This window comes from Heterodontus francisci, unplaced genomic scaffold (genome assembly GCF_036365525.1).
Source record: "Heterodontus francisci isolate sHetFra1 unplaced genomic scaffold, sHetFra1.hap1 HAP1_SCAFFOLD_188, whole genome shotgun sequence".
Classification (NCBI taxonomy): domain Eukaryota; kingdom Metazoa; phylum Chordata; class Chondrichthyes; order Heterodontiformes; family Heterodontidae; genus Heterodontus; species Heterodontus francisci.
This window is the reverse complement of record NW_027140635.1, coordinates 1,007,253-1,034,346: the sequence shown is the minus strand read 5'-3', so window position 1 is coordinate 1,034,346 and position 27,094 is coordinate 1,007,253. Positions and strand designations below refer to the sequence as shown.

The window sequence follows — 27,094 nt, the reverse complement described above, 5'->3', positions numbered from 1 at the left end:
AGGCTGTATTTATCGGCTCCCTCCTCGTGCTCTCCTGGAAGGTAAGTGCTTTCTATTATTAGGGGATGCTTTTAGTGTGTTCCACTGTGAAGACAGATACAAAGTATTTGTTCAAAGTCTCTGCAATTTCCTTCTTCCCATTACTTATTCCCCAGTCTCAACCTTTATCATGACCAGGTCCATATTTCCCTGCAGAATATTCTCTACCTCACGGATGATAATAAATCTCATCAATGAATGCTCCCAGTGCGGAGTCTCGGCCAATGGGATCCTGTCTGCAAATGGGTTCCAGAGATCAGCAGGTTCACTAGATTTCACTGAGCAGCCTCTGATGTGGAGAGTTGATCATAACACCTGGGAAAGGCTTGGCCTCAGAACTAACAGCTGCTGTACTGATGGAGGGCGAAGGACTGATACCATATTTAACAAGGCAACGGTCTCCTTCTAATATTGCCGTTCCACCCTCTTATTAATATTGTATTTATTACAGAACATCAGGATCTGGGAACGCCTGTCACCACCGAAGGTCCAAGCGGAGGAGCAGATCGAACACCTTCAAGAATGAGATTGAGCACAGGTAAGTTCACAAATCTCTTCAAATACAAACTCTGCCCTGACAAATGGTCCTTCGCTCCTTGAAGAATCTTCAGCTCATACAAGCAGAGCACACAGTACAGGGGTTTAATAGGAAGAGGGGCATCACACAGCTGGAGGGAACCCCTGAGCACCAGAACAGAGCAATGGATATCTGGTATTGGGAACTGTAAACTGGGTAGAGACAGTCATTCAGTGAAGAATATGTTTCTGAGCAACAGTGTAACCGCAAAGAGCAGGAAGCCACCCAACGCTGGACAGGATGAGAAACAGGTGAGGCACAGGAATAGGTGAGAGATCATGGTGAGATATTGTGTATTCGGTGGAACAGAAAATATCCTCTGTTGCCCTGAGCAGGCCCTGAATGGGATGTTGAGTTGCTGGTGCCAGAGGGAAGAGGCTGTTGATGAAAGTAACAGTCAGTAAGATCAATGTTCAGATCCACTGTGAAACCCCATACACACCTGGCAGGATCCTGATACATTGTGGAAACCCCATACACACCTGGCAGGATCCTGATCCACTGTGAAACCCCATACACACCTGGCAGGATCCTGATACATTGTGGAAACCCCATACACACCTGGCAGGATCCTGATCCACTGTGAAACCCCATACACACCTAGCAGGATCCTGATACATTGTGGAAACCCCATACACACCTGGCAGGATCCTGATACATTGTGGAAACCCCATACACACCTGGCAGGATCCTGATACATTGTGGAAACCCCATACACACCTGGCAGGATCCTGATCCACTGTGAAAACCCCATACACACCTGGCAGATCCTGATCCACTGTGAAAACCCCATACACACCTGGCAGATCCTGATACACTGTGAAACCCCCGTTCACACCCGGCAGATCCTGATACATTGTGGAAACCCCATACACACCTGGCAGGATCCTGATACACTGTGAAACCCCATACACACCTGGCAGGATCCTGATCCACTGTGAAAACCCCATACACACCTGGCAGGATCCTGATACACTGTGAAAACCCCATACACACCTGGCAGATCCTGATCCACTGTGAAACCCCATACACACCTGGCAGGATCCTGATACATTGTGAAACCCCCATACACACCCGGCAGGATCCTGATCCACTGTGAAAACCCCATACACACCTGGCAGATCCTGATCCACTGTGAAACCCCCATACACACCCGGCAGATCCTGATACACTGTGAAAACCCCATACACACCTGGCAGATCCTGATCCACTGTGAAACCCCATACACACCTGGCAGGATCCTGATACATTGTGAAACCCCCATACACACCCGGCAGGATCCTGATCCACTGTGAAAACCCCATACACACCTGGCAGATCCTGATCCACTGTGAAACCCCCATACGCACCTGGCAGGATCCTGATACATTGTGGAAACCCCATACACACCTGGCAGGATCCTGATCCACTGTGAAACCCCCGTACACACCAGGCAGGATCCTGATCCACTCTGAAACCCCATACACACCTGGCAGGATCCTGATCCACTCTGAAACCCCATACACACCTGGCAGGATCCTGATACATTGTGGAAACCCCATACACATCTGGCAGGATCCTGATCCACTGTGAAACCCCCGTTCACACCTGGCAGGATCCTGATACACTGTGAAAACCCCATACACACCTGGCAGGATCCTGATACACTGTGAAAACCCCATACACACCTGGCAGATCCTGATCCATTGTGAAAACCCCATACACACCCGGCAGGATCCTGATACACTGTGAAACCCCATACACACCTGGCAGGATCCTGATCCACTGTGAAAACCCCATACACACCTGGCAGGATCCTGATACACTGTGAAAACCCCATACACACCCGGCAGGATACTGATCCACTGTGAAACCCCATACACACCTGGCAGGATCCTGTTACACTGTGAAACCCCATACACACCTGGCAGGATCCTGATCCACTGTGAAAACCCCATACACACCTGGCAGGATCCTGATACACTGCGAAAACCCCATACACACCCGGCAGGATACTGATCCACTGTGAAACCCCATACACACCCGGCAGGATACTGATCCACTGTGAAACCCCCGTACACACCTGGCAGGATCCTGATCCACTGTGAAAACCCCATACACACCTGGCAGGATCCGGATACACTGTGAAAGCCCCATACACACCTGGCAGGATCCTGATACACTGTGAAAACCCCATACACACCTGGCAGGATCCTGATCCACTGTGAAACCCCCATACACACCTGGCAGGATCCTGATACATTGTGGAAACCCCATACACACCTGGCAGGATCCTGATCCACTGTGAAACCCCCATACACACCCGGCAGATCCTGATACACTGTGAAAACCCCATACACACCTGGCAGATCCTGATCCACTGTGAAAACCCCATACACACCTGGCATGATCCTGATACACTGTGAAAACCCCATACACACCTGGCAGGATCCTGATCCACTGTGAAAACCCCATACACACCCGGCAGGATCCTGATACACTGTGAAACCCCATACACACCTGGCAGGATCCTGATCCACTGTGAAAACCCCATACACACCTGGCAGGATCCTGATACACTGTGAAAACCCCATACATACCCGGCAGGATACTGATCCACTGTGAAAACCCCATACATACCCGGCAGGATACTGATCCACTGTGAAACCCCATACACACCTGGCAGGATCCTGATCCACTGTGAAAACCCCATACACACCTGGCAGGATCCTGATCCACTGTGAAAACCCCATACACACCTGGCAGGATCCTGATACACTGTGAAAACCCCATACACACCCGGCAGGATACTGATCCACTGTGAAACCCCATACACACCCGGCAGGATACTGATCCACTGTGAAACCCCCGTACACACCTGGCAGGATCCTGATCCACTATGAAAACCCCATACACACCTGGCAGATCCTGATCCACTGTGAAAACCCCATACACACCTGGCATGATCCTGATACACTGTGAAAACCCCATACACACCTGGCAGGATCCTGATCCACTGTGAAATCCCCATAAACACCTGGCAGGATCCTGATACACTGTGAAAACCACATACACACCTGGCAGGATCTTGATCCATTGTGAAAACCCCATACACACCCGGCAGGATCCTGATACACTGTGAAAACCCATACACACCTGGCAGGATCCTGATCCACTGTGAAAACCCCATACACACCTGGCAGGATCCTGATACACTGTGAAAACCCCATACACACCCGGCAGGATACTGATCCACTGTGAAACCCCATACACACCTGGCAGGATCCTGATCCACTGTGAAACCCCCATACACACCTGGCAGAATCCTGATACACTGTGAAACCCCATACACACCTGGCAGGATCCTGATACACTGTGAAAGCCCCATACACACCTGGCAGGATCCTGATAAACTGTGAAACCCCATACACACCTGGCAGGTTCCTGATAAACTGTGAAACCCCATACACACCTGGCAGGATCCTGATCCACTGTGAAACCACCGACACAACTGGCAGATTATGTTACACTGTGAAACCCCCATACAGGCCTGGCCGGATCCTGATACACTGTGGAAACCCCATACACATCTGGCAGGATCCTGATACACTGGGAAACCCCCATACACACCTGGAAGGATCCTGATATACTGTGAAAACCCCATTCACACCTGGCAGGATCCTGATGCACTGTGAAACCCCGTACACACCCGGCAGGATCCTGAGACACTGTGAAAACCCCATACACATCTGGCAGGATCCTGATACACTGTGAAATCCCATACACACCTGGCAGGATCCTGATACATTGTGAAAACCCCACACACACCTGGCAGGATCCTGATGCACTGTGAAACCCCATACACACCTGGCAGGATCCTGATACACTGAGAACACCCCGTACACAACCGGCAGGATCCTGATACATTGTGAAAACCCCATATACACCTGGCAGGATCCTGATCCACTGTGAAAACCCCATACACACCTGGCAGGATCCTGATCCACTGTGAATACCCCATCCACACCTGGCAGATCCTGATCCACTGTGAAAACCCCATACACACCTGGCAGGATCCTGATACACTGTGAAAACCCCATAAACACCTGGCAGGATCCTGATACACTGTGAAAACCCCAAACACACCTGACAGGATCCTGATCCACTGTGAAATCCCCATAAACACCTGGCAGGATCCTGATACACTGTGAAAACCCCATACACACCTGGCAGGATCTTGATCCATTGTGAAAATCCCATACACACCTGGCAGGATCCTGATCCACTGTGAAACCCCCATACACACTTGGCAGATCCTGATACTCTGTGAAAACCCCAGACACATCTGACAGGTTCCTGATCCACTGTGAAACCCCCATACAAACCTGGCAGATCCTGATACAATGTGAAACCCCCATACACACCTGGCAGATCCTGATACTCTGTGAAAACCCCATACACACCTGGCAGGATCCTGATACTCTGTGAAAACCCCATACACACCTGGCATGATCCTGATCCACTATGAAAACCCCATACACACCTGGCAGATCCTGTTACACTGTGAAACCCCCATACACACCTTGCTGGATCCTGTTACACTGTGAAACCCCCATACACACCTGGCAGGATCCTGATACACTGTGAAAACCCGTACACACCTGGCAGGATCCTGATACACTGTGAAAACCCCACAAACACCTGGCAGATCCTGATACACTGTGAAACCCCCTACACAACTGGCAGATCCTGTTATACTGTGAAACCCCCATACAGGCCTGGCCGGTTCCTAATACACTGTGGAAACCCCATACACATCTGGCAGGATCCTGATACACTGTGAAACCCCATACACATCTGGCAGGATCCTAATACACTGTGGAAACCCCATACACATCTGGCAGGATCCTGATACACTGGGAAATCCCCATTCACACCTGGCAGGATCCTGATGCACTGCGAAACCCCGTTCACATTTGGCAGGATCCTGATACACTGTGAAACCCCCAAACACATCTGGCAGGATCCTGATCCGCTGTGAAAACCCTATTCACACCTGGCAGGATCCTGATGCACTGTGAAACCCCGTTCACATTTGGCAGGATCCTGATAAACTGTGAAACCCCATACTCACCTGGCAGGATCCTGATACACTGTGAAAACCCCATACACAACTGGCAGGATCCTGATTCACTATGAAACCCCCATACACACCTGGCAGGATCCTGATACACTGTGAAAACCCCATACACACCTGGCAGGATCCTGATTCACTATGAAACCCCCATACACACCTGGCAGGATCCTGATAAACTGTGAAACCCCCATCCACACCTGGCAGGATCCTGATCCACTGTGAAACCCCCATCCACACCTGGCAGGATCCTGATAAACTATGAAACCCCTATACACACCTGGCAGGATCGTGATAAACTGTGAAAATCCCATACACACCTGGCAGGATCCTGATAAACTATGAAACCCCCATACACACCTGGCAGGATCCTGAGAAACTGTGAAAATCCCATACACACCTGGCAGGATCCTGATACACTGTGAAAACCCCATACAAACCTGGCAGGATCCTGATAAACTGTGAAACCGCCATACACACCTGGCAGAACCTGATACACTGTGAAAGCCCCATTCACACCTGGCAGGATCCTGATGCACTGTGAAACCCCGTTCACATTTGGCAGGATCCTGATACACTGTAAAACCCCATACTCACCTGGCAGGATCCTGTTACACTGTGTAAACCCCATACACACCTGGCAGGGTCCTGATACACTGTGAAAACCCCATACACACCTGGCAGGATCCTGATACACTTTGAAAACCCCATACACTCCTGGCAGGACCCTGATTCACTATGAAACCCCAATACACACCTGGCAGGATCCTGATAAACTGTGAAAATCCCATACACACCTGGCAGGATCCTGATACACTGTGAAAACCCCATACACACCTGGCAGGGTCCTGATACACTGTGAAAACCCCAGACACACCTGGCAGGATTCTGATACACTGTGTAAACCCCATACACACCTGGCAGGGTCCTGATACACTGTGAAAACCCCATACACACCTGGCAGGATCCTGATACACTTTGAAAATCCCATACACTCCTGGCAGGATCCTGATAAACTGTGAAACCCCCATCCACACCTGGCAGGATCCTGATAAACTATGAAACCCCCATACACACCTGGCAGGATCCTGATAAACTGTGAAACCCCCATCCACACCTGGCAGGATCCTGATAAACTATGAAACCCCCATACACACCTGGCAGGATGCTTAGAAACTGTGAAAATCCCATACACACCTGGCAGGATCCTGATACACTGTGAAACCCCGTTCACATTTGGCAGGATCCTGATAAACTGTGAAACCCCATACTCACCTGGCAGGATCCTGATACACTGTGAAAACCCCATACACACCTGGCAGGATCCTGATTCACTATGAAACCCCCATACACACCTGGCAGGATCCTGATAAACTGTGAAACCCCCATCCACACCTGGCAGGATCCTGATCCACTGTGAAACCCCCATCCACACCTGGCAGGATCCTGATAAACTATGAAACCCCCATACACACCTGGCAGGATCCTGATAAACTGTGAAAATCCCATACACACCTGGCAGGATCCTGATAAACTATGAAACCCCCATACACACCTGGCAGGATCCTGAGAAACTGTGAAAATCCCATACACACCTGGCAGAATCCTGATACACTGTGAAAACCCCATACAAACCTGGCAGGATCCTGATAAACTGTGAAACCGCCATACACACCTGGCAGAACCTGATACACTGTGAAAGCTCCATTCACACCTGGCAGGATCCTGATGCACTGTGAAACCCCGTTCACATTTGGCAGGATCCTGATACACTGTAAAACCCCAAACTCACCTGGCAGGATCCTGTTACACTGTGTAAACCCCATACACACCTGGCAGGGTCCTGATACACTGTGAAAACCCCATACACACCTGACAGGATCCTGATACACTTTGAAAACCCCATACACTCCTGGCAGGACCCTGATTCACTATGAAACCCCAATACACACCTGGCAGGATCCTGATAAACTGTGAAAATCCCATACACACCTGGCAGGATCCTGATACACTGTGAAAACCCCATACACACCTGGCAGGGTCCTGATACACTGTGAAAACCCCAGACACACCTGGCAGGATCCTGATACACTGTGTAAACCCCATACACACCTGGCAGGGTCCTGATACACTGTGAAAACCCCATACACACCTGGCAGGATCCTGATACACTTTGAAAACCCCATGCACTCCTGGCAGGATCCTGATAAACTGTGAAACCCCCATCCACACCTGGCAGGATCCTGATAAACTATGAAACCCCCATACACACCTGGCAGGACCCTGATAAACTATGAAACCCCCATACACACCTGGCAGGATGCTTAGAAACTGTGAAAATCCCATACACACCTGGCAGGATCCTGATACACTGTGAAACCCCCTTACACACCTGGCAGGATCCTGATAAACTGTGAAACCCCCATACACAACTGGCAGGATTCTGATAAACTGTGAAACCCCATACACATCTGGCAGGATCTGGATAGACTGTGAAACCCCATTCACACCTGGCAGGATCCTGATAAACTGTGAAACCCCCATACACACCTGGCAGGATTCTGATAAACTGTGAAACCCTCATACACATCTGGCAGGATCTGGATAGACTGTGAAACCCCATTCACACCTGGCAGGATCCTGATAAACTGTGAAACCCCCATACACACCAGGCAGGATCCTGATAAACTGTGAAACCCCCATAGACACCTGACAGGATTCTGATACACTGTAAAAACCCCTTACACACCTGGCATGATCCTGATAAACTATGAAACCCCCATACACACCTGGCAGGATCCTGATAAAATTTGAAACCCCATACTCATCTTTCAGGATCCTGATACACTGTGAAAACCCCAGACACACCTGGCAGGATCCTGATCCACCGTGAAAACCCCATACACACCTGGCAGGATCCTGATAAACTATGAAACCGCCATACACACCTGGCAGATCCTGATACACTGTGAAAACCCCATTCACACCTGGCAGGATCCTGATGCACTGTGAAACCCCGTTCACATTTGGCAGGATCCTGATACACTGTGAAACCCCATACTCACCTGGCAGGATCCTGTTACACTGTGTAAACCCCATACAGACCTGGCAGGGTCATGATACACTGTGAAAACCCCATACACATCTGGCAGGATCCTGATAAACTATGAAACCCCCATACACACCTGGCAGGATCCTGAGAAGCTGTGAAAATCCCATACACACCTGGCAGGATCCTGATACACTGTGAAAACCCCATACACACCTGGAAGGATCCTGATAAACTGTGAAACCCCCAAACACAACTGGCAGGATCCTGATAAACTGTGAAACCCCATACACATCTGGCAGGATCCTGATAGACTGTGACATCCTACTCACACCTGGCAGGATCCTGATAAACTGTGAAACCCCCAAGCACACCTGGCAGGATTCTGATAAACTGTGAAACCCACATACACACCTGGCAGGATCCTGATAAACTGTGAAAATCCCATACACACCTGGCAGGATCCTGATCCACTGTGAAACCCCCATCCACACCTGGCAGGATCCTGATAAACTATGAAACCCCCATGCACACCTGGCAGGATCCTGAGAAACTGTGAAAATCCCATACACACCAGGCAGGATCCTGATAAACTGTGAAACCCCCAAACACAACTGGCAGGATCCTGATAAACTGTGAAACCCCATACACATCTGGCAGGATCCTGATAGACTGTGACATCCTACTCACACCTGGCAGGATCCTGATAAACTGTGAAACCCCCAAGCACACCTGGCAGGATTCTGATAAACTGTGAAACCCACATACACACCTGGCAGGATCCTGATAAACTGTGAAAATCCCATACACACCTGGCAGGATCCTGATCCACTGTGAAACCCCCATCCACACCTGGCAGGATCCTGATAAACTATGAAACCCCCATGCACACCTGGCAGGATCCTGAGAAACTGTGAAAATCCCATACAATCCTGGCAGGATCCTGATACACTGTGAAAACCCCATACACACCTGGCAGGATCCTGATAAACTGTGAAACCCCCATACACAACTGGCAGGATTCTGATAAACTGTGAAATCCCATACACATCTGGCAGGATCTGGATAGACTGTGAAACCCCATTCACACCTGGCAGGATCGTGATAAACTGTGAAACCCCCATACACACCTGGCAGGATTCTGATACACTGTGAAACCCCCATGCACACCAGGCAGGATCCTGATGAACTGTGAAACTCCCATAGACACCTGACAGGATCCTGATACACTGTGAAAACCCCATACATACCTGGCATGATCCTGATAAACTATGAAACCCCCATACACACCTGGCAGGATCCTGATAAACTTTGAAACCCCATACTCATCTGGCAGGATACTGATACACTGTGAAAACCCCATACACACCTGGCAGGATCCTGATCCACCGTGAAAACCCCATACACACCTGGCAGGATCCTGATAAACTATGAAACCGCCATACACACCTGGCAGATCCTGATACACTGTGAAAACCCCATTCACACCTGACAGGATCCTGATCCACTGTGAAAACCCCTTCCACACCTGGCAGGATCCTGATAATCTATGAAACCCGCATAAACACCTGGCAGGATCCTGATAAACTGTGAAACCCCCATACACACCAGGCAGGATCCTGATAAACTATGAAACCGCCATACACACCTGGCAGGATCCTGATACACTGTGAAAACCCCATACACACCTGGCAGGATCCTGATAAACTATGAAACCCACATACACACCTGGCAGGATCCTGATAAACTGTGAAACCCCCATACACACCTGGCAGGATCCTGATAAACTGTGAAAATCCCATACACACCTGGCAGATTCCTGATATACTGTGAAAACCCCATACACACCTGGCAGTATCCTGATAAACTGTGAAACCGCCATACACACCTGGCAGGATCCTGATAAACTATGAAACACCCATACACACCTGGCAGGATCCTGATACACTGTGAAAACCCCATACACACCTAGCAGGATCCTGATAAACTGTGAAACCCCCATACACACCTGGCAGTATCCTGATAAACTGTGAAACCCCATACACATCTGGCGGGATCCTGATAGACTGTGAAACCCCATTGACACCAGGCAGGATCCTGATACACTGTGAAACCCCCATACACACCTGGCAGGATCCTGATACACTGTGAAACCCCCATACACACCTGGCAGGATACTGATTAACTGTGAAACCCCATACACATCTGGCAGGATCCTGATACACTGTGAAAACCCCCAAAACACCTGGCAGTGTCCTGATCCACTGTGAAACCCCCATACACACCTGGCAGGATCCTGATAAACTATGAAACCCCCATACACACCTGGCAGGATGCTGATAAACTGTGAAACCCCCATCCAAACCAGGCAGGATCCTGATACACTGTGAAAACCCCATACACACCTGGCAGGATCCTGATGCACTGTTAAAACCCCATACACTCCTGGCAGGATCCTGATGCACTGTGAAAACCCCATACACACCTGGCAGGATCCTGATACACTGTGATAACCCCATACACACCTGGCAGGATCCTGATCCACTGTGAAAACCCCATACACACCTGGCAGGATCCTGATGCACTGTGAAACCCCCATACACACCTGGCAGGATCCTGATAAACTATGAAACCCCCATACACACCTGGCAGGATCCTGATAAATTGTGAAAATCCCATACACACCTGGCAGGATGCTGATAAACTGTGAAACCCCCATCCAAACCAGGCAGGGTCCTGATACACTGTGAAAACCCCATAGACACCTGGCAGGATCCTGATGCACTGTGAAAACCCCATACACACCTGGCAGGATCCTGATGCACTGTTAAAACCCCATACACTCCTGGCAGGATACTGATAAACTGTGAACCCCCATACACACTTGGCAGGATCCTGATGCACTGTGAAAACCCCATACACACCTGGCAGGATCCTGATACACTGTGATAACCCCATACACACCTGGCAGGATCCTGATGCACTCTGAAAACCCCATACACACTTGGCAGGATCCTGATCCACTGTGAAAACCCCATACACACCTGGCAGGATCCTGATAATCTATGAAACCCCCATACACACCTGGCAGGATCCTGATAAACTGTGAATCCCCCATACATACCAGGCAGGATCCTGATACACTGTGAAAACCCCGTAGACACCTGACAGGATCCTGATACACTGTGAAAACCCCCATACATACCTGGCAGGATCCTGATACACAGTGAAACCCCATTCACATCTGGCGGGATCCTGATACACTGTGAAACCCCATACACACCTAGCAGGATACTGATGCACTGTGAAAACCCCATACACAACTGGCAGGGTCCTGATACACTGTGAAAACCCCATTCACACCTGGCAGGATCCTGATACACTGTGAAAACCCCATACACACCTGGCAGGATCCTGATGCACTGTTAAAACCCCATACACTCCTGGCAGGATCCTGATGCACTGTGAAAACCCCATACACACCTGGCAGGATCCTGATACACTGTGATAACCCCATACACACCTGGCAGGATCCTGATCCACTGTGAAAACCCCATACACACCTGGCAGGATCCTGATGCACTGTGAAACCCCCATACACACCTGGCAGGATCCTGATAAACTATGAAACCCCCATACACACCTGGCAGGATGCTGATAAACTGTGAAACCCCCATCCAAACCAGGCAGGGTCCTGATACACTGTGAAAACCCCATAGACACCTGGCAGGATCCTGATGCACTGTGAAAACCCCATACACACCTGGCAGGATCCTGATGCACTGTTAAAACCCCATACACTCCTGGCAGGATACTGATAAACTGTGAACCCCCATACACACCTGGCAGGATCCTGATGCACTGTGAAAACCCCATACACACCTGGCAGGATCCTGATACACTGTGATAACCCCATACACACCTGGCAGGATCCTGATGCACTCTGAAAACCCCATACACACTTGGCAGGATCCTGATCCACTGTGAAAACCCCATACACACCTGGCAGGATCCTGATAATCTATGAAACCCCCATACACACCTGGCAGGATCCTGATAAACTGTGAATCCCCCATACATACCAGGCAGGATCCTGATACACTGTGAAAACCCCATAAACACCTGACAGGATCCTGATACACTGTGAAAACCCCCATACATACCTGGCAGGATCCTGATACACAGTGAAACCCCATTCACATCTGGCGGGATCCTGATACACTGTGAAACCCCATACAAACCTAGCAGGATACTGATGCACTGTGAAAACCCCATACACACCTGGCAGGGTCCTGATACACTGTGAAAACCCCATTCACACCTGGCAGGATCCTGATACACTGTGAAAACCCCATACACACCTGGCAGGATCCTGATGCACTGTTAAAACCCCATACACTCCTGGCAGGATCCTGATGCACTGTGAAAACCCCATACACACCTGGCAGGATCCTGATACACTGTGATAACCCCATACACACCTGGCAGGATCCTGATCCACTGTGAAAACCCCATACACACCTGGCAGGATCCTGATGCACTGTGAAACCCCCATACACACCTGGCAGGATCCTGATAAACTATGAAACCCCCATACACACCTGGCAGGATGCTGATAAACTGTGAAACCCCCATCCAAACCAGGCAGGGTCCTGATACACTGTGAAAACCCCATAGACACCTGGCAGGATCCTGATGCACTGTGAAAACCCCATACACACCTGGCAGGATCCTGATGCACTGTTAAAACCCCATACACTCCTGGCAGGATACTGATAAACTGTGAACCCCCATACACACCTGGCAGGATCCTGATGCACTGTGAAAACCCCATACACACCTGGCAGGATCCTGATACACTGTGATAACCCCATGCACACCTGGCAGGATCCTGATCCACTGTGAAAACCCCATACACACCTGGCAGGATCCTGATAATCTATGAAACCCCCATACACACCTGGCAGGATCCTGATAAACTGTGAATCCCCCATACATACCAGGCAGGATCCTGATACACTGTGAAAACCCCATAGACACCTGACAGGATCCTGATACACTGTGAAAACCCCCATACATACCTGGCAGGATCCTGATACACAGTGAAACCCCATTCACATCTGGCGGGATCCTGATACACTGTGAAACCCCATACACACCTAGCAGGATACTGATGCACTGTGAAAACCCCATACACACCTGGCAGGGTCCTGATACACTGTGAAAACCCCATTCACACCTGGCAGGATCCTGATACACTGTGAAAACCCCATACACACCTGGCAGGATCCAGATACACTGTGAAACCCCCATACACATCTGGCAGGATCCTGATTCACTGTGAAACCCCCATACACACCTGGCAGGATCCTTATAAACTATGAAATCCCCATACACACCTGGCAGGATCCTGATCCACTGTGAAACTCCCATCCACACCTCGCAGGATCCTGATAAACTATGAAACCCCCATACACACCTGGCAGGATCCTGATAAACTGTGATAATCCCATACACACCTGGCAGGATCGTGATACACTGTGAAAACCCCATACACACCTGGCAGGATCCTGATAAACTGTGAAACCCCCATACACACCTGGCAGGATCCTGATAAACTGTGAAAAATCCAGACACACCTGGCAGGATCCTGATAAACTATGAAACCCCCATACACACCTGGCAGGATCCTGATAAACTGTGAAACCCCATACACATCTGGCAGGATCCTGATACACTGTGAAAACCCCATGCACACCTGGCAGGATCCTGATCCACTGTGAAACCCCCTTCCACACCTGGCAGGATCCTGATAATCTATGAAACCCCCATAAACACCTGGCAGGATCCTGATAAACTGTGAAAACCCCATACACACCAGGCAGGATCCTGATACACTGTAAAACCGCCATAGACACCTGAAAGGATCCTGATACACAGTGAAAACCCCATACATACCTGGCAGGATCCTGATACACAGTGAAACCCCATTCACACCTGGCAGGATCCTGATAAACTGTGAAACCCCATACACATCTGGCGGGATCCTGATAGACTGTGAAGCCCCATTCACACCTGGCAGGATCCTGATAAACTGTGAAACCCCATACAAATCTGGCAGGATCCTGATACACTGTGAAAACCCCAAACACACCTGGCAGGATCCTGATCCACTGTGAAAACCCCATACACACCTGGCAGGATCCTGATTAACTATGAATCCCCCATACACACCTGGCAGGATCCTGATACACTGTGAAAACCCCATACACACCTGGCAGGATCCTGATAATCCGTGATACCCCCATACACACCTGGCAGGATCCTGATACACTGTGAAAACCCCATACACAACTGGCAGGATCCTGATGCACTGTTAAAACCCCATACACACCTGGCAGGATCCTGATAAACTGTGAAACCCCCATCCAAACCAGGCATGATCCTGTTACACTGTGAAAACCCCATACACACCTGGCAGGATCCTGATGCACTGTGAAAACCCCATACACACCTGGCAGGATCCTGATGCACTGTGAAAACCCCATACACACCTGGCAGGATCCTGATACACTGTGATAACCCCATATAAACCTGGCAGGATCCTGATGCACTCTGAAAACCCCATACACACTTGGCAGGATCCTGATCCACTGTGAAAACCCCATACACATCTGGCAGGATCCTGATAATCTATGAAACCGCCATAGACACCTGTCAGCATCCTGATACACAGTGAAAACCCCATACATACCTGGCAGGATCCTGATACACAGTGAAACCCCATTCACAACTGGCGGGATCCTGATATACTGTGAAACCCCATACACACCTGGCAGGTTCCTGATACACTGTGCAACCCCCATACACACCTGGCAGTGTCCTGAAACACTGTGAAAACCCCATTCACACCTGGCAGGATCCTGATACACTGTGAAAACCCCATACACACCTGTCAGGATCCTGATACACTGTGAAACCCCCATACACATCTGGCAGGATCCTGATTCACTATGAAACCCCCAAACACACCTGGCAGGATCCTGATAAACTATGAAACCCCCATGCACACCTGGCAGGATCCTGATAAACTGTGAAAATCCCATACACACCTGGCAGGATCGTGATACACTGTGAAAAGCCCATATACACCTGGCAGGATCCTGATAAACTGTGAAACCCCCATACACACCTGGCAGGATCCTGATAAACTGTGAAACACCCATACACACCTGGCAGGATCCTGATCCACTGTGAAATCCCCATACACATCTGGCAGGATCCTGATACACTGTGAAAACCCCATACACAACTGGCAGGATCCTGACGCACTGTTAAAACCCCATACACACCTGGCAGGATCCTGATAAACTGTGAAACCCCCATACACACCTGGCAGGATCCTGATGCACTGTGAAAACCCCATACACACCTGGCAGGATCCTGATACACTGTGATAACCCCATATAAACCTGGCAGGATCCTGATGCACTCTGAAAACCCCATACACACTTGGCAGGATCCTGATCCACTGTGCAAACCCCATACACATCTGGCAGGATCCTGATAATCTATGAAAACCCCATACACACCTGGCAGGATCCTGATACACAGTGAATCCCCCATACACATCTGGCGGGATCCTGATACACTTTGAAACCCCATACACCCCTGGCAGGATACTGATGCACTGTGAAAACCCAATACACACCTGCCAGGGTCCTGATACACTGTGAAAACCCCATTCACACCTGGCAGGATCCTGATACACTGTGAAACCCCCATACACATCTGGCAGGATCCTGATTCACTATGAAACTCCCATACACACCTGGCAGGATCCTGATAAACTATGAAACCCCCATACACACCTGGCTGGATCCTGATCCACTGTGAAAATCCCATACACACCTGGCAGGATCGTGATACACTGTGAAACCCCCATACACATCTGGCAGGATCCTGATTCACTATGAAACTCCCATACACACCTGGCAGGATCCTGATAAACTATGAAACCCCCATACACACCTGGCTGGATCCTGATCCACTGTGAAAATCCCATACACACCTGGCAGGATCGTGATACACTGTGAAAACCCCATACACACCTGGCAGGATCCTGATAAACTATGAAACCCCCATACACACCTGGCAGGAACCTGATGCACTGTGAAAACCCCATACACACCTGGCAGGATCCTGATCCACTGTGAAAACCCCTTCCACACCTGGCAGGATCCTGATAATCTATGAAACCCCCATAAACACCTGGCAGGATCCTGATAAACTGTGAAACCCCCATACACACCAGGCAGGATCCTGATACACTGTAAAACCGCCATAGACACCTGACAGGATCCTGATACACAGTGAAAACCCCATACATACCTGACAGGATCCTGATACACAGTGAAACCCCATTCACAACTGGCGGGATCCTGATATACTGTGAAACCCCATACACACCTGGCAGGTTCCTGATCCACTGTATAAACCCCATACACACCTAGCAGGATCCTGATGCACTGTGCAACCCCCATACACACCTGGCAGTGTCCTGATACACTGTGAAAACCCTATTCACACCTGGCAGGATCCTGATACACTGTGAAAACCCCTACACACATGTCAGGATCCTGATACACTGTGAAACCCCCATACACATCTGGCAGGATCCTGATAAACTGTGAAACCCACATACACACCAGGCAGGATCCTGATAAACTGTGAAACACCCATACACACCTGGCAGGATCCTGATAAACTGTGAAACCCACATACACACCTGGCAGGATCCTGATAAACTATGAAACCCCCATACACACCTGGCAGGATCCTGATAAATTGTGAAAATCCTGTACACAACTGGCATGATCCTGTTACACTGTGAAAACCCCATACACACCTGGCAGGATCCTGATAAACTGTGAAACCCCCATACACACCTGGCAGGATCCTGATAAACTGTGAAACCACATACACATCTGGCGGGATCCTGATAGACTGTGAAACCCCATTCACACCTGGCAGGATCCTGATAAACTGTGAAACCCCCATGGACACCTGACAGGATCCTGATAGACTGTAAAAAATCCATACACATCTGGCAGGATCCTGATAAACTGTGAAACCCCATACACACCTGGCAGGATCCTGATAAACTGTGAAACCCACATACACACCTGGCAGGATCCTGATAATCTATGAAACCCCCATACACACCTGGCAGGATCCTGATAAACTGTGAAACCCACATACACACCTGGCAGGATCCTGATAAACTATGAAACCCCCATACACACCTGGCAGGATCCTGATAAATTGTGAAAATCCTGTACACACCTGGCATGATCCTGTTACACTGTGAAAACCCCATACACGCCTGGCAGGATCCTGATAAACTGTGAAACCCCCATACACACCTGGCAGGATCCTGATAAACTGTGATACCCCATACACATCTGGCGGGATCCTGAGAGACTGTGAAACCCCATTCACACCTGGCAGGATCCTGATAAACTGTGAAACCCCCATGGACACCTGACAGGATCCTGATAGACTGTAAAAAATCCATACACATCTGGCAGGATCCTGATAAACTGTGAAACCCCATACAAATCTGGCAGGATCCTGATACACTGTGAAAACCCCAAACACACCTGGCAGGATCCTGATCCACTGTGAAACCCCCATACACACCTGGCAGGATCCTGATCCACTGTGAAAACCCCATACACACCTGGCAGGACCCTGATAATCTACGAAACCCCCATACACACCTAGCAGGATCCTGATGCATTGTGAAAACCCCAGACACACCTGGCAGGATCCTGATGCACTGTGAAAACCCCAGAAACACCTGGCAGGATCCTGATCCACTGTGAAAACCCCATTCACACCTGGCAGGATCCTGATCCACTATGAAAACCCCATACACACCTGGCAGGATCCTGATAAACTGTGAAAATCCCATACACACCTGGCAGGATCCTGATCCACTGTGAAACGCCCATACACACCTGGCAGGATGCTGATAAACTGTGAAAATCCCATAGACACCTGACAGGATCCTGATAGACTGTGAAAACCCCATACATAACTGGCAGATTCCTGATACACAGTAAAGCCCCATTCACATCTGGCGGGATCCTGATCCACTGTGAAACCCCATACACACCTGGCAGGATCCTGATACACTGTGAAACCCCCATACACACCGAGCAGGATCCTGATGCACTGTGAAAACCCCAGATACTCCTGGCAGGAACCTGATGCACTGTGAAAGCTCCATACACACCTGGCAGGATCCTGATCCACTGTGAAAACCCCATACACACCTGGCAGGATCCTGATAATCTATGAAACCCCCTTACACACCTGGCAGGATCCTGATAAACTGTGAAATCCCCATACACACCTGGCAGGATCCTGATACACTGTGAAAAACCCATACACACCTGGCAGGATCCTGATCCACTGTGAAAACCCCATACACACCTGGCAGGATCCTGATGCACTGTGAAAAACCCATACACACCTGGCAGGATCCTGATCCACTGTGAAAACCCCATACACACCTGGCAGGATCCTGATAATCTATGAAACCCCCATACACACCTGGCAGGATCCTGATACACTGTGAAAACCCCATACACAACTGGCAGGATCCTGATGCACTGTTAAAACCCCATACACACCTGGCAGGATCCTGATAAACTGTGAAACCCCCATACAAACCAGGCAGGATCCTGATACACTGTGAAAACCCCACACACACCTGGCAGGATCCTGATGCACTGTGAAAACCCCATACACACCTGGCAGGATCCTGATACACTGTGATAACCCCATATAAACCTGGCAGCATCCTGATGCACTCTGAAAACCCCATACACACTTGGCAGGATCCTGATCGACTGTGAAAACCCCATACACATCTGGCAGGATCCTGATAATCTATGAAACCCCCTTACACACCTGGCAGGATCCTGATAAACTGTGAATCCCCATTCACATCTGGCGGGATCCTGATACACTTTGAAACCCCATACACACCTGGCAGGTTCCTGATACACTGTGTAAACCCCATACACACCTAGCAGGATACTGATGCACTGTGAAAACCCAATACACACCTGCCAGGGTCCTGATACACTGTGAAAACTCCATACACACCTGGCAGGATCCTGATACACTGTGAAACCCCCATACACATCTGGCAGGATCCTGATTCACTATGAAACTCCCATACACACCTGGCAGGATCCTGATAAACTATGAAACCCCCATACACACCTGGCTGGATCCTGATCCACTGTGAAAATCCCATACACACCCGGCAGGATCGTGATACACTGTGAAAACCCCATACACACCTGGCAGGATCCTGATAAACTATGAAACCCCCATACACACCTGGCAGGAACCTGATAAACTGTGAAACCCCATACACATCTGGCAGGATCCTGATACACTGTGAAAACCCCATACACACCTGGCAGGAACCTGATCCACTGTGAAACCCCCATAAACACCTGGCAGGATCCTGATAAACTATGAAACCCCCATACACACCTGGCAGGATCCTGATAAACTGTGCAACCCCCATAGACACCTGACAGGATCCTGATGCACTGTGAAAACCCCACACATACCCGGCAGGTTCTTGATACACAGTCGAACCCCATTCACACCTGGCAGGATCCTGATCCACTGTGAAAACCCCATACACACCTGGAAGGATCCTGATACACTGTGAAACCCCATACACACTTGGCAGGATCCTGATACACTGTGAAACCCCAAACACACCTGGCAGGGTCCTGATACACTGTGAAAACCCCAGACACACCTGGCAGGATCCTGATGCAATGTGAAAACCCCATACACACTTGGCAGGATCCTGATCGACTGTGAAAACCCCATACACATCTGGCAGGATCCTGATAATCTATGAAACCCCCTTACACACCTGGCAGGATCCTGATAAACTGTGAATCCCCATTCACATCTGGCGGGATCCTGATACACTTTGAAACCCCATACACACCTGGCAGGTTCCTGATACACTGTGTAAACCCCATACACACCTAGCAGGATACTGATGCACTGTGAAAACCCAATACACACCTGCCAGGGTCCTGATACACTGTGAAAACTCCATACACACCTGGCAGGATCCTGATACACTGTGAAACCCCCATACACATCTGGCAGGATCCTGATTCACTATGAAACTCCCATACACACCTGGCAGGATCCTGATAAACTATGAAACCCCCATACACACCTGGCTGGATCCTGATCCACTGTGAAAATCCCATACACACCCGGCAGGATCGTGATACACTGTGAAAACCCCATACACACCTGGCAGGATCCTGATAAACTATGAAACCCCCATACACACCTGGCAGGAACCTGATAAACTGTGAAACCACATACACATCTGGCAGGATCCTGATACACTGTGAAAACCCCATACACACCTGGCAGGAACCTGATCCACTGTGAAAACCCCATACACACCTGGCAGGATCCTGATGCAAGGTGAAAACCACATACACACCTGGCAGGATCCTGATCCACTGTGAAAACCCCATAAACTCCTGGCAGGATCCTGATAATCTATGAAACCCCCATACACACCTGGCGGGATCCTGATAAACTGTGAAACCCCCAAACACACCAGGCAGTATCCTGATAGACTGTGAAAACCCCATACACACCTGGCAGGATACTGATGCACTGTGAAAGCCCCATACACACCTGGCAGGATCCTGATAATCTATGAAACCCCCATAAACACCTGGCAGGATCCTGATAAACTGTGAAACCCCCATACACACCAGGCAGGATCCTGATACACAGTGAAAACCCCATACATACCTGGCAGGATCCTGAAACACAGTGAAACCCCATTCACAACTGGCGGGATCCTGATACACTGTGAAACCCCATACACACCTGGCAGGTTCCTGATCCACTGTGTAAACCCCATACACACCTAGCAGGATCCTGATGCACTGTGAAAACCCCATACACACCTGGCAGTGTCCTGATACACTGTGAAAATCCCATTCACACCTGGCAGTATCCTGATACACTGTGAAACCCCCATACACATCTGGCAGGATCCTGATTCACTATGAAACCCCCATACACACCTGGCAGGATCCTGAGAAACTATGAAACCCCCATACACACCTGGCAGGATCCTGATCCACTGTGAAACCCCCATCCACACCTCGCAGGATCCTGATAAACTATGAAACCCCCATACACACCTGGCAGGATCCTGATACATTGTGAAAACCCCATACATACCTGGAAGGATCCTGATACACAGTGAAACCCCATTCACACCTGGCAGGATCCTGATCCACTGTGAAACACCCATACACACCTGGAAGGATCCTGATACACTGTGAAACCCCATACACACTTGGCAGGATCCTGATACACAGTGAAACCCCAAACACACCTGGAAGGATCCTGATACACTGTGAAACCCCAAACACACCTGGCAGGATCCTGATCCACTGTGAAAACCCCATACACACCTGGCTGGATCCTGATAATCTATGAAAACCCCATGCACACCTGGCAGGATCCTGATCAACTGTGAAAACCCCCATACACACCTGGCATGATCCTGATGCACTGTGAAAACCCCATACACTCCTGGCAGGATCCTGATGCACTGTGAAAACCCCATACACACCTGGCAGGATCCTGATCCACTGTGAAAACCCCATACACACCTGGCAGGACCCTGATAATCTACGAAACCCCCATACACACCTAGCAGGATCCTGATGCATTGTGAAAACCCCAGACACACCTGGCAGGATCCTGATGCACTGTGAAAACCCCAGAAACACCTGGCAGGATCCTGATCCACTGTGAAAACCCCATTCACACCTGGCAGGATCCTGATCCACTATGAAAACCCCATACACACCTGGCAGGATCCTGATACACTGTGATAGACCCATACACACCTGGCAGGATCCTGATAAACTATGAAACCCCCATACACACCTGGCAGGATCCTGATAAACTGTGAAAATCCCATACACACCTGGCAGGATCCTGATCCACTGTGAAACCCCCATCCACACCTGGCAGGATCCTGATAAACTATGAAACCCCCATACACACCTGGCAGGATGCTGATAAACTGTGAAAATCCCATACACACCTGGCAGGATCGTGATACACTGTGAAAACACCATACACAACTGGCAGGAACTGGATAAACTGTGAAACCCCCAAACACACCTGGCAGGATCCTGATATACTGTGAAAACCCCATACACACCGGGCAGGATCCTGATAAACTGTGAAAACCCCATACACACCGGGCAGGATCCTGATAATCTATGAAACCCACATACACACCTGGCAGGATGCTGATAAATTGTGAAAATCCCATACACACCTGGCAGGATCCTGATACACTGTGAAAACCCCATACACAACTGGCAGGATCCTGATAAACTGTGAAAACCCCATACACACCAGGCAGGATCCTGATAAACTGTGAAACCCCCATAGACACCTGACAGGATCCTGATAGACTGTGAAAACCCCATACATAACTGGCAGATTCCTGATACACAGTAAAGCCCCATTCACATCAGGCGGGATCCTGATCCACTGTGAAACCCCATACACACCTGGCAGGATCCTGATACACTGTGAAACCCCCATACACACCTGGAAGGATCCTGATCCACTGTGAAACCCCATACACACCTGGAAGGATCCTGATACACTGTGAAACCCCATACACACCTGGCAGGATCCTGATAAACTGTGAAAACCCCATACACACCTAGCAGGATCCTGATGCACTGTGAAAACCCCAGATACTCCTGGCAGGAACCTGATGCACTGTGAAAGCTCCATACACAGCTGGCAGGATCCTGATCCACTGTGAAAACCCCATACACACCTGGCAGGATCCTGATAATCTATGAAACCCCCTTACACACCTGGCAGGATCCTGATAAACTGTGAAAACCCCATAGGGAACAGGCAGGATCCTGATACACTGTGAAAACCCCAGATACTCCTGGCAGGAACCTGATGCACTGTGAAAGCTCCAAACACACCTGGCAGGATCCTGATCCACTGTGAAAACCCCATACACACCTGGCAGGATCCTGATAATCTATGAAACCTCCTTACACACATGGCAGGATCCTGATAAACTGTGAAAACCCCATAGGCAACAGGCAGGATCCTGATACACTGTGAAAACCCCATACACACCTGGCAGGATCCTGATGCACTGTGAAAAACCCATACACACCTGGCAGGATCCTGATCCACTGTGAAACCCCCATACACACCTGGCAGGATCCTGATACACTGTGAAAACCCCATACACAACTGGCAGGATCCTGATGCACTGTTAAAACCCCATACACACCTGGCAGGATCCTGATCCACTGTGAAACCCCCATACACACCTGGCAGGATCCTGATACACTGTGAAAACCCCATACACAACTGGCAGGATCCTGATGCACTGTTAAAACCCCATACACACCTGGCAGGATCCTGATAAACTGTGAAACCCCCATACAAACCAGGCAGGATCCTGATACACTGTGAAAACCCCATACACACCTGGCAGGATCCTGATGCACTGTGAAAACCCCATACACACCTGGCAGGATCCTGATACACTGTGATAACCCCATATAAACCTGGCAGGATCCTGATGCACTCTGAAAACCCCATACACACTTGGCAGGATCCTGATCCACTGTGAAAACCCCATACACACCTGGCAGGATCCTGATAAACTGTGAATCCCCCATACACACCTGGCAGGATCCTGATACACAGTGAAACCCCATTCACATCTGGCGGGATCCTGATACACTTTGAAACCCCATACACACCTGGCAGGTTCCTGATGCACTGTGAAAACCCAATACACACCTGCCAGGGTCCTGATACACTGTGAACACCCCATTCACACCTGGCAGGATCCTGATACACTGTGAAAACCCCATACACACCTGGCAGGATCCTGATACACTGTGAAACCCCCATACACATCTGGCAGGATCCTGATTCACTATGAAACTCCCATACACACCTGGCAGGATCCTGATAAAATATGAAACCCCCATACACACCTGACAGGATCCTGATAGACTGTGAAAACCCCATACATAACTGGCAGATTCCTGATACACAGTAAAGCCCCATTCACATCTGGCGGGATCCTGATCCACTGTGAAACCCCATACACACCTGGCAGGATCCTGATACACTGTGAAACCCCCATACACACCTGGAAGGATCCTGATACACTGTGAAACCCCATACACACCTGGCAGGATCCTGATAAACTGTGAAAACCCCATACACACCTAGCAGGATACTGATGCACTGTGAAAACCCCAGATACTCCTGGCAGGAACCTGATGCACTGTGAAAGCTCCATACACACCTGGCAGGATCCTGATCCACTGTGAAAACCCCATACACACCTGGCAGGATCCTGATAATCTATGAAACCCCCTTACACACCTGGCAGGATCCTGATAAACTGTGAAAACCCCATAGGCAACAGGCAGGATCCTGATACACTGTGAAAACCCCAGATACTCCTGGCAGGAACCTGATGCACTGTGAAAGCTCCATACACACCTGGCAGGATCCTGATCCACTGTGAAAACCCCATACACACCTGGCAGGATCCTGATAATCTATGAAACCCCCTTACACACATGGCAGGATCCTGATAAACTGTGAAAACCCCATAGGCAACAGGCAGGATCCTGATACACTGTTAAAACCCCATACACACCTGGCAGGATCCTGATGCACTGTGAAAAACCCATACACACCTGGCAGGATCCTGATCCACTGTGAAACCCCCATACACACCTGGCAGGATCCTGATACACTGTGAAAACCCCATACACAACTGGCAGGATCCTGATGCACTGTTAAAACCCCATACACACCTGGCAGGATCCTGATCCACTGTGAAACCCCCATACACACCTGGCAGGATCCTGATACACTGTGAAAACCCCATACACAACTGGCAGGATCCTGATGCACTGTTAAAACCCCATACACACCTGGCAGGATCCTGATAAACTGTGAAACCCCCATACAAACCAGGCAGGATCCTGATACACTGTGAAAACCCCATACACACCTGGCAGGATCCTGATGCACTGTGAAAACCCCATACACACCTGGCAGGATCCTGATACACTGTGATAACCCCATATAAACCTGGCAGGATCCTGATGCACTCTGAAAACCCCATACACACTTGGCAGGATCCTGATCCACTGTGAAAACCCCATACACATCTGGCAGGATCCTGATAATCTATGAAACCCCCATACACACCTGGCAGGATCCTGATAAACTGTGAATCCCCCATACACACCTGGCAGGATCCTGATACACAGTGAAACCCCATTCACATCTGGCGGGATCCTGATACACTTTGAAACCCCATACACACCTGGCAGGTTCCTGATGCACTGTGAAAACCCAATACACACCTGCCAGGGTCCTGATACACTGTGAACTCCCCATTCACACCTGGTAGGATCCTGATACACTGTGAAAACCCCATACACACCTGGCAGGATCCTGATACACTGTGAAACCCCCATACACATCTGGCAGGATCCTGATTCACTATGAAACTCCCATACACACCTGGCAGGATCCTGATAAACTATGAAACCCCCATACACACCTGGCAGGATCCTGATCCACTGTGAAAATCCCATACACACCTGGCAGGATCGTGATACACTGTGAAAACCCCATACACACCTGGCAGGATCCTGATAAACTATGAAACCCCCATACACACCTGGCAGGAACCTGATACACTGTGAAAACCCCATACACACCTGGCAGGAACCTGATCCACTGTGAAACCCCCATAAACACCTGGCAGGATCCTGATAAACTATGAAACCCCCATACACACCTGGCAGGATCCTGATAAACTGTGCAACCCCCATAGACACCTGACAGGATCCTGATGCACTGTGAAACTCCATACACACCTGGCAGGATCCTGATGCAATGTGAAAACCCCATACACACCTGGCAGGATCCTGATCCACTGTGAAAACCCCATACACACCTGGCAGGATCCTGATGCAATGTGAAAACCCCATACATACCCGGCAGGATCTTGATACACAGTCGAACCCCATTCACACCTGGCAGGATCCTGATACACTGTGAAAACCCCATACACACCTGGAAGGATCCTGATACACTGTGAAACTCCATACACACCTGG

At 49.6% G+C, this 27,094-nt stretch overlaps 1 protein-coding gene across 1 annotated transcript in view; it reads left to right on the top strand.

Moving 5' to 3' along the window:
- The window catches only part of LOC137360371 (NACHT, LRR and PYD domains-containing protein 3-like), a 107,688-nt gene that overhangs the window by 4,808 nt on the left and 75,786 nt on the right, over window positions 1–27,094 (top strand). The window contains exon 2 of the mRNA XM_068025836.1: window positions 491–577. Within this exon, the coding sequence (XP_067881937.1) occupies window positions 562–577 (16 nt within the window). The 5' untranslated portion in view covers window positions 491–561. The remainder of the gene's footprint in view (window positions 1–490; window positions 578–27,094) is intronic.